Source organism: Phasianus colchicus, chromosome 3 (genome assembly GCF_987193195.1).
Source record: "Phasianus colchicus chromosome 3, bPhaCol1.hap1.1, whole genome shotgun sequence".
NCBI lineage: Eukaryota > Metazoa > Chordata > Aves > Galliformes > Phasianidae > Phasianus > Phasianus colchicus.
Window position 1 is genome coordinate 21,241,756 of NC_143438.1, and position 18,635 is coordinate 21,260,390.

At 33.8% G+C, this 18,635-nt stretch overlaps 1 protein-coding gene across 6 annotated transcripts in view; it reads left to right on the forward strand.

Annotated features, from left to right (window-relative positions):
- Nucleotides 1–18,635, forward strand: part of CDH18 (cadherin 18) — a 237,469-nt gene that overhangs the window by 70,279 nt on the left and 148,555 nt on the right. For all 6 annotated transcript variants that reach the window (XM_090137067.1, XM_090137068.1, XM_090137066.1 and 3 more), the window contains exon 3: nt 8,800–9,280. In XM_090137067.1, the coding sequence (XP_089993193.1) occupies nt 9,053–9,280 (228 nt within the window). In that variant the 5' untranslated portion in view covers nt 8,800–9,052. The remainder of the gene's footprint in view (nt 1–8,799; nt 9,281–18,635) is intronic.

Below are 18,635 nucleotides of genomic sequence, written 5' to 3' on the forward strand. Positions count from 1 at the left end.
CACTTTTCTCCAACCTCCTATCACTCAATGTTTTACTTCTGTGAAAGATTTTATTTCATTTTTTCTTTATGCGTGACTTATATATTTGTTGTTGTTGTTTTGTTTTTGGATTGCATCCAGATTCAGTATGTCTGATAGTGTTCCCTTCGTAGTCTCAACTCTATAAAGCAGTACTGAGATGGTTGCCTAGACACTGTGGACTCTGCAATATTTTACTCTCTATAGGGGTCCTGTATTCTTCTTCACTGTCTGTGAAGTTCAGCTGCTTTTCAAGTCTCTGTGACATCCAGCTACTCCTTCTCTGTAACTTCTTATATTGTTATAATCTTTTGTGTCCAGCAAGTTTTGTTATACTTAGTGGCTTTTGACCTCTTGTTCAGCTAGCTTAACCCCAGGCCAACACATATTCCTTTCCCTCAGGCTTACCTACAGCTACGCTATACAGTTGTGTCCAATCTAGAAGCTGACCCTACTTTGTGCAGCAGGTTGGACCGGGTGATGCCCAAAATTCTTCTTGACTTCAGTTTTGTATGATTATACATGCGGCGTCAGGGTATTCTCAAATCAGTAGATAAAAACTTTATGGTACATTCATTGAAGTCAGTAACAATTTGCTCTAATTTCACGTGGCACTCAAAAATTCAAGCCTGAAATAGAATTCATGTTACTGCTTCTTCTTTGCAATAAGTAAGAAAGATGATCTTAGTGTTTTTGTATTAATTTGACAGTAACTGACCCAAACAGATGCTGCTATCTGCCAAAACTTGGGTGCTGCTTGCTGATTTCACAAAAACCTTGCTTACTGTACAAATTAACAAGGCATTCTGAAATATTTCATCAGTCACACGTAAATTCTTCTTTTTGTATGTAGCTATAATTTAATGTAGTTGTCATAGTTTCTTTTTATTCTTACTGCAGGCTTTTGCTCCCATAACATCTAGAACCCCAAAATATATTAATGTAGTAAGAATCAAAGTTTTCTTGTTTGAATCTAGCATAAGAAAAATGGGCTACTTTGGTTATAACTGTGATGGACACTGACAAATAATGTTAAAAATGATTAAAAAAAAAAAGTTCTGTTTTTTCTTCCTGTGTTGTTAAGTTCCTAAAAAAGTTGATTATTTCAGAAACAGTGGTGAAAATTTATATTTTGATTCATAAGGAAAAGAAAAATCAGCCAGTAAAAATGTATTTTATTTATTTTCTGTGATGAAATAGATTTTGAAAAATTTTTGGTGTGATTCTTACAGAACAATCACCCTCTTGGCATAGTAGAAAAAAAATATTTTCAATTTTCAAGCATAAAGAGTAAGATTTGTTTGTAAGGGTAGGTCACTTAATATTTTTCTCTGAAACTTTGAGTTCCAGGTTTGTGAAAACAGTGACATATTTATAATTCTTCTAAGAAATGTATGTGCATTGTGTACATTATATTCCATAATTTTGATAACAAAACTAATAATTTACATGACTTTAAGAGTTTTGAGCACACAGTGCTGAACTAGTAGCAAAGTATGGAAGCTAAATGTCTTTAATTCTTTCTAATGTCTACACTGGACTTCCCTTCCTTTTCCTTTTGTTTTACCAGTCATTTGAAATGTTATCATACTTCCAAAGGAGCTCTCACTATTCATCTTTGAGAAATAATTTCTTAGAATAAGCAGTACCTGTGGGTTATACAGAAATAAAATGTTGCAAGTTCTTCCTATTTAAACTAAATTATTGGTCATCGGAGTCTCATATGTTTGCTTTTGTCCCTGACTGAGTGACCTGACCTTTATAAATGAGAGAAATGACTCAAGAAATCACTGAAATTTTTATTCTGCTAGCAAGTTTCTTGGGAAGGGAAACAAAACATAAGAAAAGGCTCTGCTGCTTTGGGAGTATAAAAGCATCTTTGTGCTGTCTTGCATATCTTTATTGTCCCTGGCTACATACAGGAACAGTAGATATAATTGTAGGTGGATTGGTCTCCGATTGAGACAAAGAGAAAGGTGTGAGTCAGATTTGTGATTCATCTTTCTCTGTTTCACAGTTGTTCCTTTCACAGCATGAAAAGGCTAGTAGCACTGTGTATGCAATTACAGCTATAGAAACAGTGGCTGGGTTTTATGTGAGTAATTGTGTTGCTACTGTGTTGTGGTTCTGCCGGTAGCATTGTGGTAGCATTGTATAGTTAGAAACAAAATTTTTACAGTTGTTCATTGTGGCAGAGCACTGTTGTTACCCTGAAGTTGCTATGTGTTTGCTTGTTTTACATAAAAAAAGTTTTGTATTGCCGTCTGAGGACAGGCTTTGAATCCTTTAATCATGTTTTAATGTTTTATTTCCACTAACCAACATAGGTATTAATTGCCTATGTGTACATATTAAGTATTATTAAGTACTGCTCCTATTCTGTTTGCAAACTTTGCAAGTCTTCCTTTGTTCAAAAAAGGTGATGTGTTTCTCTGACCATTTACACTCTTTCATAAAATGCACTTACTAGCAGGGTAACAAATTAATTGATTCGTAGTGTTTAATGCCTTCTTATACCCATTCATATAAAATATCTTTTGCTAACCACTTTCAACATATTTTTGGAATGAATGAATTTTAAATAATCTCTATACCTACTGCTTACTGAGCTGTTCACTGTTAATGGCAGAGTTGAGGCCATAGCTTATCTTGTTTATCATCTAACCAGAGTATCATTTAGGTGCACTTTTAAAATTCCTGTTGTAATAATATAACTTGAATTACATGCTAATTTCAATGGATTTTCTGCATTGTTGTCGGTTTTGTTAAGAAGCATAGATGGTTTATATGTTAAAAAACAAAACAAAAACAAACAAAAAAACACAAAAAACTTATATTGGCAGAGTCAAAATGCAAAGGCTGGATGGACACAGAACTCGGTTGGTTGGTTGGTTCTGTTTTATGACCTGGCTAGTTTAAACGATGCCACCTGTTCTAACCAGTGAGGTAATTTTATTAAGGCCTGTTTGGCTAACAGGGAATGTGGACTGCAAACTACTTTAATAATGGTAATGAAAGTCAAGGAAAAATGTAGATAGAGTATTCTCCAAAACACAAGTTAAGTCAGTGCTGGCTAATTGTTAGGGCTGTAGCCAGAATTTTAAATGGAGGTTTTATATTTCTTTATTCGTTCTTCACAAAACAGTCAGTAATTTACCAGAAAACTAGGAATGTCAGTGTGTTAATGCTGGATGAAAAGTTTTCTCTGAGCTGTATTTTTTTCCTTTTCAGTCTCAAGGTATGCTTAGTATGCTGCAATATATTTACAAAGGAAAAGATTAGAACGAACTATTGCGCTAGAAATAAATTTGTGCTGAGCTTTTAGGTATTAATTGTCTAAAATAAGACCTACAATGGAAATAAGAATGAAAACATAAGCATCGTTTAATTAAACCTTGGAACTCCAAATTATTTCAATTCTAAGATCATATTTCACAAATTAAACCCAAGGGGATATCTGAGCTTTATTTTTTTGTGATTTTTACAGGGCATTAATAGTGCATTTAAAGCGTGGAAAATTTTCAGTTAGTAAAATAGGGCATTTCAATTAATAAAAAAGTAGCAGTATTCCTAATGATATAGGTAAAATGGATATTTGAGAATAATCTCTGCCTTGAATTAAGGAAGAACTAGAGAAATAAATATATTCATTTGTAGATTTAGAAAATAGTCTGGATTGTGAGCACTTAGGAAAAAAGTATCTTCTAAAGACTGAAGATTTCACTGAGGCTTCTGACATTGTTTCTACGAAGGCCTGAAGCAACTGGGAGAAAGGAATCTCCTAAGTAGGAATTGTTTGACATGTATCTGTCAGTCAGTGTGTTACTGAAATATCACTACATTTTTCTATCTGAGATAATCTGATGAATTTTTTAAAAGATTAATGCTTGCTCTGAAACTAAATGCATCTATTGTTAACTTTAAAAAATCAATTTGGGAGAGTAATTTATTAATTCTTGGGCAGTGTCTAATTTTGGATGTCTAATTACAGCATTGAGATACATTGCAACCAGTATCTGTCAAATTAGCTTTTTTGTTATGTGGAATAATAATTTACTTTCCAGAAGAACAACTTCCTGTCTAAATGGAAGGATTTGTCTGGAGTGTTGTTATATTTTGTTTTAGAATGCCCCAAAAGAAAAAGCGTCTCTGGTATAGGAGGTAAAAAGGGGATTAAATGCTACATTTGCACTTCTCTTGGAAATCTCAGCATGCTGGATCACAGATTCCCATATTTTGTGTGGAATTTCTTTTCATGATTTTTGTTTTCAGTTAATTATTTCCTTACTTTTATTCCTGTTGAACTATGTAAACTGGTTTTCTTATACTCCACAGGAATTGTACTGCTTGTGGCTTCTTCACACACACTTGTAAATCTTAGAAAAAAAAATTGTCTCTGATAGCTTCATGAAGCAGTTTTGACAGCTGCAGTTTTTCCTGTTTAAATTTCCAGTTTTCTTCTTTATCTTGTTTTATTTCTTCAGTGAATTTTTCAATGTGCTTGTTTTATCTTATTCTAAATTTTTCTATAACTTATCTTTTTATAATATCTAATTTGCTGTCTTTCTTTTATCCTTTTTTTTCCTCACATTTTTCCACACCTTCAACTCCACAACTGATTTTCTATTTCCTTAAAAGAAAGAAAAATATTTCTGGTTTATGTAAAATAATTTGTTAAGTGAAATAAAGTCAGTTCTAGCTTAACAGAGTTTTTTTTTTTGTTTGTTTGTTTCTTTGATTAGGATAAATGGTCTTTACCAAAGGACTGTGTGAAAGTGTGAAAGAGGTACAAAAAATCACACCTTGGACACTGTTCACCCGTGAGTGGGGGTGATTGGCTTAAAGAGATGAGCTTTATTTATTTTAACGTTGATTCACATACCTACAACATAAATGCAATGAAGGAGCAAGATAACAATATGCAGTACAGCTTTAAAATTCTCTCCGAAACAATTTGGATGCTGTCTCTGTCAGTAGTACAGAATGCATTGCTCAATAGATGGTTGTACGTTGCCTGTATCATATTGGCTGAGAACTTTGTTCTTCTTCTTCTAATGCAAAGTCCAATAGCTCATCTCTGCCACAGCCTGGGGAAAGAGAGCAGAGATCAACTATAGATAAGTTTGATGAACCATTTCCCTTCATCTAACTACAATTTTTTTTTTCCCTGCTAGTTGTCAGATGTCCACTGGAGTGCTGTATATATGCTTTTGACAATCTGTGAAACTCTTCTTCAGAAAGATAAAATAGTAACAAACTTTTCATTTCAATGCTAGCTCACTTTTCTGTCTTTGATCTCCAGATCAATATAAAATTATTTCTGTAGTGGTGAAGGATGTTACACAGGCAATAGACTAAGCAGAGGAAATGCAAAAAGAAAAAGATTATTTTCCTGCCTGATAGTTTATATTCAAATAATGTTATTAAAGTTGGTAAGATTTTGATAATGTCAGAATTTGTTCTGGCAGGGAAGAAGCCTATAGGGCAGAATGCAGAGGGGGAGTTCAGAAAGTAAATGGGAAATGCAGTTAATTACAAGTACCATAACTAATTGTAACTGCATCACAGTGGGACTGAAAAGGGTTCCTGAGGGATGTAAAATAAATAAATAAATAAATAAATAATGTGGAGCTGCACTGCATGTGCATTTACAAAAATGAATCATTCAGATGAATACAGATATATGATCAATTTGATTATGAGAGGTAGGAAACACTGAGATTCAGGACAAGTCTCCACTATTAAGGATGCATCTCCTCATGGTGCATACACATTTTGTATCACTGCGCTTTTACTGGTTTCCTGGGAGTTCATTACTGAGGCTTGCTGCCATGCTAAGCAGTAACTACTCTCCCGTAATGATATTCAGCAGTGCTGGTGGGACTCTCCCACCTCATCTTATTTAATTATTTATTTTAATTTTAACTCGTTCTGACAGTCTCTTGAGGTACACAACTCATTTTCATCAGGGGCTCCCAGGAGACAGCAATAACAGAATACTGCTTTGCAGCTGCATGCATCATTATAAAAAAAATCCATAAAGCAGGACACTTAATCTGAAGCTACAGACGAGCCCTGAGCAGTCAGATTCTCAGTATGAGAGTGTAAGGAAGCAAATGAAGGCATTTCAGAAAGATCAGTCCTTATACAAAATGTGAGCTATTGTAAATTTCCTATCTCCTTGTTATCCCTTTCAGATCTTCCCATCTGTACTTGCCCCCCTGTAGACTAGCTTTGCTGTCTTCATGGCTTTGTTTTGTTTATTTGTTTTTAAATGAATGTTTCTAGTAGACCTTTAATAGAGGGATGCTGAGTAACTCAGAATAGCTTTATATTGAGCATTAATTAGGCTTTGGTTTTAATATAAGTTTACAAGAGCCAAAACACTTCAAAGAATCTTCACTACATATCCTTCTTTCTTTAATTGTCAAACTTCTTATGTGGAAATGATTCTCCAGGCTTAAAATACAATTCAGTAACTCTTGAAGCCCGAGTTCCTGTTTATAACAGGAAACAGACTCCATTGTCATCCTCTCTCTCTCTCTCTCTCTCTCTCTCTCTCTCTCTCTCTCTCTCTCTGTTTAATTTTAAAAGATATGAGAATAATAATAAAAAAAATTGGTGTGTTTTTTAACTAATAATCTCAGAATGGAATTAAATAACATAGTGTTTTTGAAACAAAGAAAATTCAATTAATTCATTTTCTTCTGCTTACCGTTTCACCTAGGCAGAGCAGACATTTAAGAGATGAAGAAGCCCTTTGAATTTTGTCACTTTTAAAAATTATTGTTATTTGTTTTAATTGTGTAAATAACAGTTTAAATGATCCATCTTGGTGTTTTTGAATTTACTCTGTGGATGACTTCTGAGAGGAGTGAGAAACAAAGATCTGTATAGTAAATCTTGATTTATTGCTATATTCTGCACTCATATATATTTATTCTTTTAGAGAGTATGAGTTTTCCACTAGTATCATATTCACAGTTTTTATGAAGGAAAGTTTAGTAGTAATGTTTTTAAATACATTTTAAATATGCCATTTAAGAAATCTCAATGCACCTTATATACAATTTTTTGCATTATTATGCACTGGTGATGGTCTTATAAACGGCTCCCAGGCATTTCCCAAGATGGAAACAAAAGGAAGAATAATAGTACTTGAATAAATAAAATAGCAGCCTTACTGTTTTGTAAGGTGCCATTTAATTTAATGTACACCTGAAATATAACAATGACTTAAGTATTTATTTAAGTAGCTCATCTGCAAATATAGGACTCTTTAGGAGGAAACTTCATTCCTCAAGGCAAAACTGATTTCTAGCACGAATAAGAAAAAAATGTAGAAAGGTGAGGAAATCAAGGAGGAACTTACAATTAGAAACAAATGTGACTTGGAATCTCTGGATTTGTTCTCTGTATGACTTCATACAACATATAGCTGTGAAAAATTCCGATTAAGTCACATTTCTATGTAAAGAAGGTAACAGTACATTATTGATGTATGAAAACTGTTCTGAAATGAGATGCAAGGCTTTTGAGAGATCAGCGACTTGGTCTTTCTAGGGGTTGATGGGGTGATTGCACTGATATAGAAATGGAAAGAAGGGTAAAACTGAACGCTAAAAATTTCTTTCGCCAGTAGAAAATACTGTACTGAGTTTCTTTTTTTTAACTCCTCCCCAGACACAGGCAACTAGTGGTCTTCCCTTACTTCAGCATAACCCTTTGTAATAAAATGAGTAATTACAATAGAAAATATGTCACTAATGGGTATTTCTAATGCACAGCAAAGTCTTGAAGTCCTCTTCCATTATTATGGGGAAAAAAAAAACCAAACCTGTTTCTTTCTGTTGACAAGTTACAGAAATTTTAATGACTTCGTGATACCTAAACAAAGCCAAAGCAGTTCTAATTTTTTTTGGGGGGGAGTCTCCTAACTTGATTGATTCTTGATATATTCAGATAAGGGATCAAACTGTTTGCTCAGAGTAATTATTCCTCTGAGGTGAAAACATTTTATTTTTTCCTAGGTATTTTGCTTTATATACAACATCATCTTCTGTGTACATTTTCATATTTTACTATTGTGTACAAAAAGATCATATTTTTCTTTTGAAGCAGAGAAAATCTTGTCACTGGGAACTTAGGTCCTTCTATAAAAATAAACATTTAAACAGCAATATCTGAATTTTCTATCAATACTGTCTAATTTTATGAAATGCCAGTATGGTATTGGTTAGAATTTAAGTAAAGGACAATGAGAAAAAATGGACATTTTGAGTGAAAGTCTCTTTCAGTACGCTCTAATACTCATTCAGAAACCTCAAAGCCCATTTTGGAGACTTTCCCTTGAAAGCCATGGTAGCTATGGCATTTTTCACAGTGTTGGATCTCTGTGCAGTGTATGGAAGATCGAGAACTTATCTGAAATGAATTGTCATTCCTTATCTGTCTAATGACACTGTAGAAGTGATTTTATTTAACTGCCAGACCAGATCAGTGATTCATCTGCAGGTAATCACCAATTTAACTTGTCCCGGTCATCGAATTTTTAATGAAGTATATGTTCTTCATAGCAAACATGCTAATTCTTAAGATATTTTAATAAAAACAATCAGAAAGCACTTTTACAGAAAGGACTGAATGACTGTAGACTGTAAGACTACAATGAGAGTCTTTGAGAGACTGGTTAATAAAGCTGTGAGTGTAATCTAAGGTCAAAAAGCTGAAAATTACTGGTTTTAGTGATGAGTAAGTGGCTTTCTTTTCTTTCCCTATTAGATAGAAAATGGTCGTCTGTGGAGCTCAATGGTGAAGACCTCAGAAGAAATATCAATTTTTCCAGTCAGCTTTTCATAATGTAAATATAGTTTGAGCTTCCCCCAATGGGCAGCTAAACCATGAACAAGCAGAAAAACCCTTTTTGGACTGTATTTCTGAACCAGGCTTCACCTTCCATCTCGAGAACTTTTTAAAGGATTACAGCTGAAAAAGACAAGAGAAAGAAAACCTTGAACAGGAACCCTATCCTACAATGAAAATTACAAGTACATCTTGTATCTGCCCAGTCCTAGTTTGTCTCTGTTTTGTGCAGAGGTGTTATGGAGCTGCTCATCATGGCTCCATCAAGGTGACTAGAAATCAAACCAGGCATGTAGAAGGTGAAACAGAAGTACATCATCGTCCCAAGCGTGGATGGGTGTGGAATCAGTTCTTTGTTTTAGAAGAACACATGGGACCAGATCCTCAGTATGTAGGAAAGGTAAGGTCATTATCTTTTGTTTTTATTTTTCCGTCTCCTGAAACGTGGCACTGATGGAGAAAAACCAGGTATCTCCTTAGATGTCACTTCATTTTAATTGTGGGTGCCTCTCGGGTTGTTATATACAAGCACAGTGAGCTCACCAGTTCCCTAAGTATGCTTTCTTTGTTTATTATAAGCAGAAATATCAGTAAAAGCAAATACGATGAAGTTAGAGTATTTCTTCTGAGCTCAGCTGTACATGCAGTGAATATGGCTTGCATCAAATTTTGTAGACCCCTAAGTGAATAATATTTAAATATGTCAGTGCTAAATCCTTTTCTGGACTATTTAAAAATAAGGTTCAGTTCTACTTCAGGGAATATAATAAATACAGTCTAGATTCAAGAACATATTAATTCAAATATGTAGGGGTAGATGGAAAAGGACTCCTTCAAAGGGGAGATCTCTCTGTGGCATTCTTATAATGAGATGCAGGTGGTATGTTACTTGTTATAACACATAAGAAGTCTGCAGGAACAACAGGCCCTATATATATGTTTTTATTTACATGGTGAGTTTCAGGCATAAGGTTCATGCTGATGCAGTTGTAAGCTATGCAACAGAATTCTAGTTTATTATGCGTAATATTGTCTGTATAATTCCTGTTTTAAATTTACATTAAAAAAAAAACAAGCACAGAAATCATTCTGTATAGCTTTATTGCAAGACACATGACAGATGGAGTTTTCTCCCCGTGAATACTGTCAGCATAATGATAGAATTTCTTATTATGTAACCTAGAAGAATCTTTATTTCCGTAATGAAATTGGAGAAATATGTTAAATATGAGCAGTAAAGAAAGATGGTTAATGAGAATAAAGCATGAGAAATGAAGTATTTCGTTTTGCCTTCATTTTGCCCTGAAGATGAAAATCTTTAGAATTATATTTTAGAATATGCAAAATATCCAAGGAAACCAGTAGCTCCTGAAATCACAGATGTCTGGTAGCCAGGGCTTTCAAATTTGAACAGTATCATCTCAACTCAAAATAGCAACTGGAGCATTTGCATATAAGATACTGTCAACACAAAAAATCAGAAAAATACCCTATTTTGTTAGACCAGCGTTAGTAAAATGCCAAGTACTTGGCATACTGGAAATCTTTAGGATTTGTGCAGGAAATGTAGACTGGAGAATGACATTTTTAAATGGAAATACTTTGTTACATTGAATTAAAAGTTTATGAGGTAGGTGAGCTGATGAGGGAATATTTCTCCAGAGGCCACGTTAGTCTGATTAACATTTTCATGTATGAGTTTGGAACGGAAGAAGTATTCCATAAACGTGTTGCCAATGTGGGGCTATGCAGGAGAATCTAAAGATTATCTGGATAGAGCCAGATGGCATGAAGAATGTTGGTACATCGAAATACAGGGTAAACATCAAGACCACAGTATAATAATGCTCATGTAGAACAAGATTGTGAATTTCAACAGTTGTACACTGTTGATTCATCAAGTGTAAGGGACAGAGAAAGAGAAAAATCTGGTTATCAGATCAGTTATAGATTCTACTGTTATACATTAAATAAGGTAGATATGATTTGAAGCTGCAAAAGCTGGGGTAGTGAAAACAGAGACAAGGTAGTATTAAAGTTGCTGTACAAAATAATGCTAACATGTTTACTACTGTCTTTAATTTTGTTAAAAAAAAAAAAAAGAAAAGAAAAGAAAAGAAAAGAATTTACCTGTGAAGATACATGCAGAAAATCCAACATTATGGTTGGAAGTGGGTGATGGAAGGTAAAACATGTTTGGATAATTGCCATCAAAAATAATAACAGAGAATATTTTGTAAATACACTTCAGAGGAAACCACAGGGGAAAGAGACCTGTTTAAGTTGATTCAGCTTGTTTCTGAAAAAAGTTAGGTTCAGTTCACAATGAGTTAATTTAAGATGGAAATAAGAAAGTAAGTGAGATTTTCAAAGAGGCTGTTAATAGGAAGAGTGGACAGGATCTGAAAGGATTTCAAAGTAAAGCGTGCTTGTCTTTATGATAGCATTCTCAAACATGATTGCATGAAAGAGTAGACACCAGATTTGGTGACCTATAGGATGATCCCTTTCAATTTTATGTTGCTATGATAATGTTGGAAATATTCTTTCATCCTCTGACCTCTATATTAATGCTACATTTAAAAAGATCAATGAATAGGATTGTGTTTAATCCTTTGTGGTCAGAACCACATTCCTTGTCTGAAGTCATTTCTTCCTCTTTACTTACCAATATTTTTCTTCCTTTTCCTGTAAGAATTCCCTATGATGTACATCATCTTCTACACTGAGTACATCACAACATTTATAAACTCATTTTTGCAGAAGCTTTGTGGGAGTTAGAAGGTCTATACTCTATATTTGGTAAATAAAGTTGTGATGGTTCTGATGATCTGAGTTACTGCAAATATCAGTCACATTATTTCATCTACTTTTAGTTTGGAAAAAAATAAATAACTAGGTGAGACTGATGTTATGTTAGTGATGAAGTTTGAGTAGTAATCATTGTGCATCAGTTGCTTTTCATTTTGAAAAATAGATGTTTAGTTGATGTTACATTTAATTATACATACCTCACAAGGCCTCATTTGACCTGACTAATTGAATAAGAGATTTTCTTTAAAAACCCCTCAGATTATGAAAGAGGGCAATGTGAGTGTTGCCCTTTAATTCCAGTCTTCCATTCTGTGGCAGCACCCTATCAATTCTGTCAATTATTAATTTTGTAGACTACTCTGCTTCATTGGTGAGTGTTTTGCCATTTGATATCTGTCCTTTCACATTTTTCACACTCAATTTGGAAGCATCATCACAGAAAGCAGAGTCATTATGTACAATGCTGTTATAATGATTACAGTCATTGTCATGGAAATGCATACTGAGGACAAGAATAGGATAGGCCTGCAATGAATATAATAAGGTTTCTCATTCTTATCAAGAAATGACTGTCAAGACTATGGATTATTTTACTGCTATCATCTGTTATACACCAAAAGTTAGGGCAACAAGTCATCTTTATATTTTAATATCAAACGTATCTCCATTTCTCAATCATGACTTCTTTTCTGTAAGAAAATATAGTTTGGAGACTAGAAATGTGTATAAAATTAATGTGTATTAATAATGATTATGAGACTTTTATAGGAACAAGGAACATGGCAAAACACAGATCTTGGAAAAATTAGGTTGTGATAGAAATAAGAAACAAACCTTTTGTAGATTTTAAATATTTTCCATGGTACTGGCATTTTTGAGCAGGTTCTCTGTTGTTTTATTTGGGATCAGTTTTCAGTGTTTCATAGCTTGCTTCCCCTGAAAAACAATTCCAAAAGCAGTTTAGTATTTTAAAAGATATCTGTAAAGAAGTTAAAACCACAGTGACTTTTTTTCTACAGTCATGAATTATTTGGGGAGTCTTTCTTGAAAACTACCCAAGATCAATGTCTAACGGTATTCAGACAGACTGCTTATCTCTGTGTGTATGTGCATGTGTGCAATGAAGAAATTCCATTAAGCAGGAACAAATGCCTTTGTCCCAAGCAGTTGAATCCACAGAACTGAGCTTCCAGCTACAAGAGAAAATGTGAGACTTTGCATTCCCAGATGAAAACTATGCTAATTAAAACATGACTGTGAGTACTGAAAAAGGGACTAGGAAGAGCACTGTGAGCTGATGGGTGGTCAGGTACCATCCCCATTCAGGGGAATGAAGACCTCCCGAGGAAACTTAGAATAACTTGTGATGTAATGCTGCAGACTAACATTTCTCCTCCAAGTTGCATTTCGTTGGCATTTCTTCCATGTTTCCATGTTTAATAATTCATATGTCAGGAATTGGAGAGCAGAAGATTTTAGGAGAGAAAAGAAGAAGAGAGTATATCTTTCAGTCTTTAACATTCTTTTTCATTTTGAATGTCATTGTCTCCAGAGTAGCTGTCTAGTCCTTGTGATATTACTTAAAAGTTACACTGGAAGCAGGTCATAACTACACATTCACTGTGTTTTTTGACTTTAGGAGAGAAATAAATGTGTAGTGTAAAAGAGGAGATCGATGTTGGTTAGAATCTGAGTGATTCATGCTATTAGAGGGAATAGCACACGAATGTAATGAATAAGACTGACACTTGATTTCTCTGTAGACCTTTTGGATCTTTGAAATACTAAATATATACCTCTAAATCCACTTCAAATATACCCTGCAGGGCAGGGATGGCTTTTCAGGTATTCAACTGTGCATAGCTTTTTAACAACTCTTCTTCCCGAATTTGGGGAATAGAGAGAGTGATTCTTAGTTTATTCAGTTCTTTTACCTGTGATACAAAAATATTTTGTTTTGATGGGCTGTGTAAGGAAGTATGGAACAGATGGAAATGAGTGTGAATACAGGAAAGAGAAGAGGAAAATGTAACTATTAGTCTATTATCTATCTATCAATTTGTTATTTTAGTCTTGAAAACAGAAATACTGCATAACAAACTTGTCATTCAGAATTCCTTTTCAAGTTGAAATGAAGATGTGTCATTGCAAGAAATTAGCTCTAGTACAGGAAAGTGAATCTAGTCTTCTCTGATCATATCAAGACAATTTCACATCTCAGATTTAATGACAGGAAGGGAAAAATCTATCCTTCAGAATAAATGCTAAGGAAGAAACAAAAGCTGAGTTTTACAATTAAAAAGGCTTCATTCAATGGCAGAGGTTTAAGTAAAATAAAGAATATGAGATGTTTCATCATTTTAAAAACTAGCGAACAGTTCCAAAATTTAGTCTAATTTAAAAAGTGGTTTTATTTTACTTTAGAGAAAATAAAAGGTAAGTTTAAATGCTGTAGTCTAAAGATTTTGCACATAGTTTGCTAACCATTGTCATCCCTTTGTAAAATGAGTATGAGGGGCATAAACAGCATCCAGAACAATGTGCATCCAATTTTCTACCATTTAAGTTGCTCCTTTTACAAATTTAGGCAAAATAATTTTCCTTTGTCTAGTAAAAGCATGGTAGCAATGAAAACATAAATGTGCAAATGAACATTTTTCTGTTCTTTTATGGACTTTGCTTCTTTAAAATTTTACATTCGAATTTACTTAAGTAGAAAAGAAAGCATAATGAAAAGGAATGGAGTTAAGGCTCAGCAAGCTTTTAAATTACAAATATAATGTGTTTGGCATGAAAAAGATTTTTCTTTGTGCTTCTTTTTAATTCTTCTAGAGATTCTTTGAAGTAAGGAAGATCAAGATTGAATCAATAGAGTTAATATTTAAGGAAACATTTTAACTATTTTAATTCATTTTAAGGCTGAGAGATGTCTCCAGCCTCTTCTGGAGGACCTCTCCAGAGGAATCTGTGAGACTGAGATTATAGATGTTGGTACTGGATAAGTAGAGCTATGTACTTTAATAGATCCTTTTTTACTTTGTATCACACACATACCCCTTTTACAGTTTCTCTCCTGTGTGTGTCTCCTGGTTTTAGTGGACTTTGTAACCATGTTTATTGCTTTCTGCTCCCTGCATACTCAGGTCCTCATTAATGTCACCATGAATATTGATAAATAACATCTTGATTCAATGCTATTTAAGTTGATGGGAAGCTGACACTGGTCAGACAGGGCAGTGTCTTTCTTTTTTTCTGTCTCTGTCTCTATCTCCTACTGTTGCTCAAGGGGCAGGTTTACCAAGAAACTGAGGAAGTGGCCCCTCTCCATTGTACAGCTATTATATAACCTGAAGTTAATAATATGTGACATTATATATCCTACATGATATCAGCTGCCTCATTTTCTGCTTATTTTTACAAAAAGCTGGCTAAGGACTTGCCACCCCAAATCTTTTCATACTAAAAATACACAAGTGCACTTGCTTTTTCTTGATTTCTGATGATAGACAGTCTCCTGTGTTGCATCCATGCTGATAGTAACACTGTCTTTATTCTTTATTCACCAAATATTTTGTTTTTGAGAGGATAAGGGCCTTTATTCAAGTTCTACCAGTCATAGAATGCTGTGGACATTTAGTTTTTATTTATTATTTTCAATAATTTATTTAGTTATTTAGGGAAAAATCAAAAGAAGTAAGTGCTTTCATCAGCCTGATCAATCCGACTTTCTCCTAGTGAGTTCTTGCATTGCAATCCTGAGACAGAAAATGGCTATATACCAACTGACAAGGGATTTTGACTTGACAGACCAAACAAACAAAAAAGCATAAACACACTGAAGTTCACTCTCAGACCAAAGAAATGGGATATAGTATTTACCTGGTTTAACTTCATTTAAGTTGATGTGGAATGGCACCAGGAAGAAACTTCGTCCTTTATGTCAAAACAGCAACACAGGATCTAATATGTCAAAATAATGCTCGTTTTGTGAGGAAGCTTTATACAGTTTGTCAGTCTTGTGGAACATCAGTGCACTGTGTGGAGATGTTTGCCTCAATTAATGGTTCAGAGTAACTTTGTTGAGGTGATCTAATATTCTTTGAGACTCTTTATGGTCTCAAAAAGTCTGTACACAATGTGACCACTGCTTTTTCTTCTTTACTTTTTTTCTACTTTACCATTTTGCGAGTTTCACACACTCATATGTTCACACCAGCAGCTGAGATTTTGAAACATTCTATACACTGAACTACTGTAGTGATGAAACCATCATGTTTTAGATTGAACTGCTGTTTCTCTTTTAAATAGACGCACTCAAGAAGAATAAATACTTTGTACAAGACTGAATTCTTCCCAAGATAAAGAATGCTTTACATGGAAACTAAAAATGTCTTGTAATGTCAGGATTTGACTAGTTGTAACTAATTCCACACATACCAGTGTATATAAAGAATATTACCTCCTGGACCACTGTTTAGATTATGACACCCTATATTCTTTTTTTTTTTTTTTTTTTTTTAATGAGGAGTTCTGTTTGCTTTCTTTACTTCTCCATTTCTGTTTGCCTAAAACAGGTAGTTAAAGTTATTGGATATGTAGACACAAACCATTTTTCATTACAGACCAGTGACCATTACAGACCATTGCTGCAGCCTTAGACATATATGTTCTTAATACAAATTAATTCAGTATAAAATATTTCTCTTAGCTTTTTTTTTCTGTATATATAGATTTTTTTCCAAACTTCTACTGAATTTTCAACCATCACTTCAATAGGACTACATTTTTGGACTGTAGATAGAAACAATGCTATATCAATTGAAGATTTTAGATGAGCAATTCACTCCGAAAATGGAATTGTAGTTAGCTCTGTCCATGTGTGACATTAATTGCCCTCTGAAAGTTCTAAATCAATTAGCATTCACATTATTCCCAAGTAAGTCATCTGAGATCTTATCCTTCATCATTAATTTTTTGTTTTCTTGATAAGAGTATTTTTTTGGAAAGGAAATGTGAAAATTCCTTTCCAATTTTCCAAATTCAGAAAATCACCGCAAGTGTTCTGTGGTAGGACAACTCTCCCTCAAGTACAAGAATATTACAGGGTTCTCATCCCTGTATATAGGGGTAAATGCATTTAGAATCTGCCTAAATTGGAGAGTAAAACAGCAGAGTGCCAGAGTGGAGTAGGATATGAAATTAGTGGTGAAAAATTTTGAGATGTTTCAATAATCAAAATGTCCAATATTTATTCTTTTTTCTTGGATGGTTTAAAATATTTAAATTGTGAGTTGAAAGTAGGTGGGTAGTTATGTTTTCTTGGATAAATTAATTAGAAAACTTAGCAGCAGATTTAGCAAGGTAAACTAGCCTTATTCCTGCTTGAGCTATTTAGACTCTTCAGTCATTTTAATATATTGTCTATAAAATTTGGGCAGAATTGTACATTACTGAGGTTGTTTGTTGTTTTAGGTTGGATGCTTCTTTACATATTACTAGGTAATTCTGTTGATTAACTGCACAATACATTTTTATGTAATAAACATATATTTTTTTTCTAACAGGCCAGTGGATAAAATAAACAAAGTAATATACTGGCAAAATCAAAATCACCTAGATAGTGGTGATGAGGAATATGATGATTATATTTTAAATATCTACACTTTTCTGCTAAATAAATCACTGGAAAGGATCAAGATGAGAATGAAGAGAATCTTAAAGATTGGAGTTTTATGTAGACATGAAAAATCAACATCTCCAATAAAACTTGATTCTTGATTCTTGATACAAAGCCTCAATAATGCTAATTACTTTATTGACATTCTCTAACATTTCAAGCAGTTCTAGAGATTGCTATAGAATTTCTTCAAACTAGATACTTGAAGTGTTATAAAATTAGGAAATATCTACAGTCTAGATAACCTCAATATTGTGGCACACACACTTTGTACAAGTAAAAAAAATCAAAGAATTTAGGTTGGGAATAGTACGAGATTAATTTCACTTTATAAAGGAATTAGTCCATAGCAGTTGCTATACAGAGAGGATTTTGACAAACCTTTTTTTGCTTTAAAATTTGCTACTAAAATGTAGTAATATTATGTGCAGTCGAAGGAAGATGAATTCCTTGGAGTTAGAAGATGAAGTGACTGAATTTGTATCTGAAGTGAACACTAGACAGATGCTTAAAATTGTGCTTCAATGCAATATTTAGATTAATTTGCACTGTATACTATGTAAACTATCTAGTACTTGTAATTTGTAATAAAACTTTGTAATAAAAAATAAATGAAGAAAGTCTCAAGGCAGAAAGTACTGTGAGTATGCAAAATCTTAAGCATACGTAGTGTGGTCAGCGGTGAATTTAAGTGAAAGCTTTCCCTGCTAGTTTGGCCTCCTTTACAGATTTTCCATGTTTAGTAACATGCTGAGTTTCCCTTGCTTCAACTGCTTACAATGAGGTTAGATTATAATAGATTTCTCTGTTAGCCTTTTTTTTTCCTTTTTTTTTTTTTCTTTTTTTTCTTTTCATGTTTTTTATGAGTAATCACAGTTCCTTGTCTGTTTTATCTGGTTGACAACACCCAGTGCTCCAAAACCACAGGCACCAGTGGAACAAACAGCCATGTATTCGCTCAAACATATCTGGTCTGATGCACACACACACATGCTTGACTGCTGAAACACTACTTCTAAAACAGTTCATATTTCTTTAGAGAAATGTATTTTGGTGTGGAACTCAGAAGTTATTTACTGATCACCCAAACTCATGACTGCCATGCAGATTTTTGGAAGCTTGGCTTAGTACTACTTTACCTTGCTGTAATAATTACATTTACAAAACTTACCAAGTTGTGACCTTTTTATGTAGCTTTACTGGAATAAAGACAACTTGTCTCATGAACAGGTTCCTTCCTGTTCATGGAAGATAACTGAGCGAG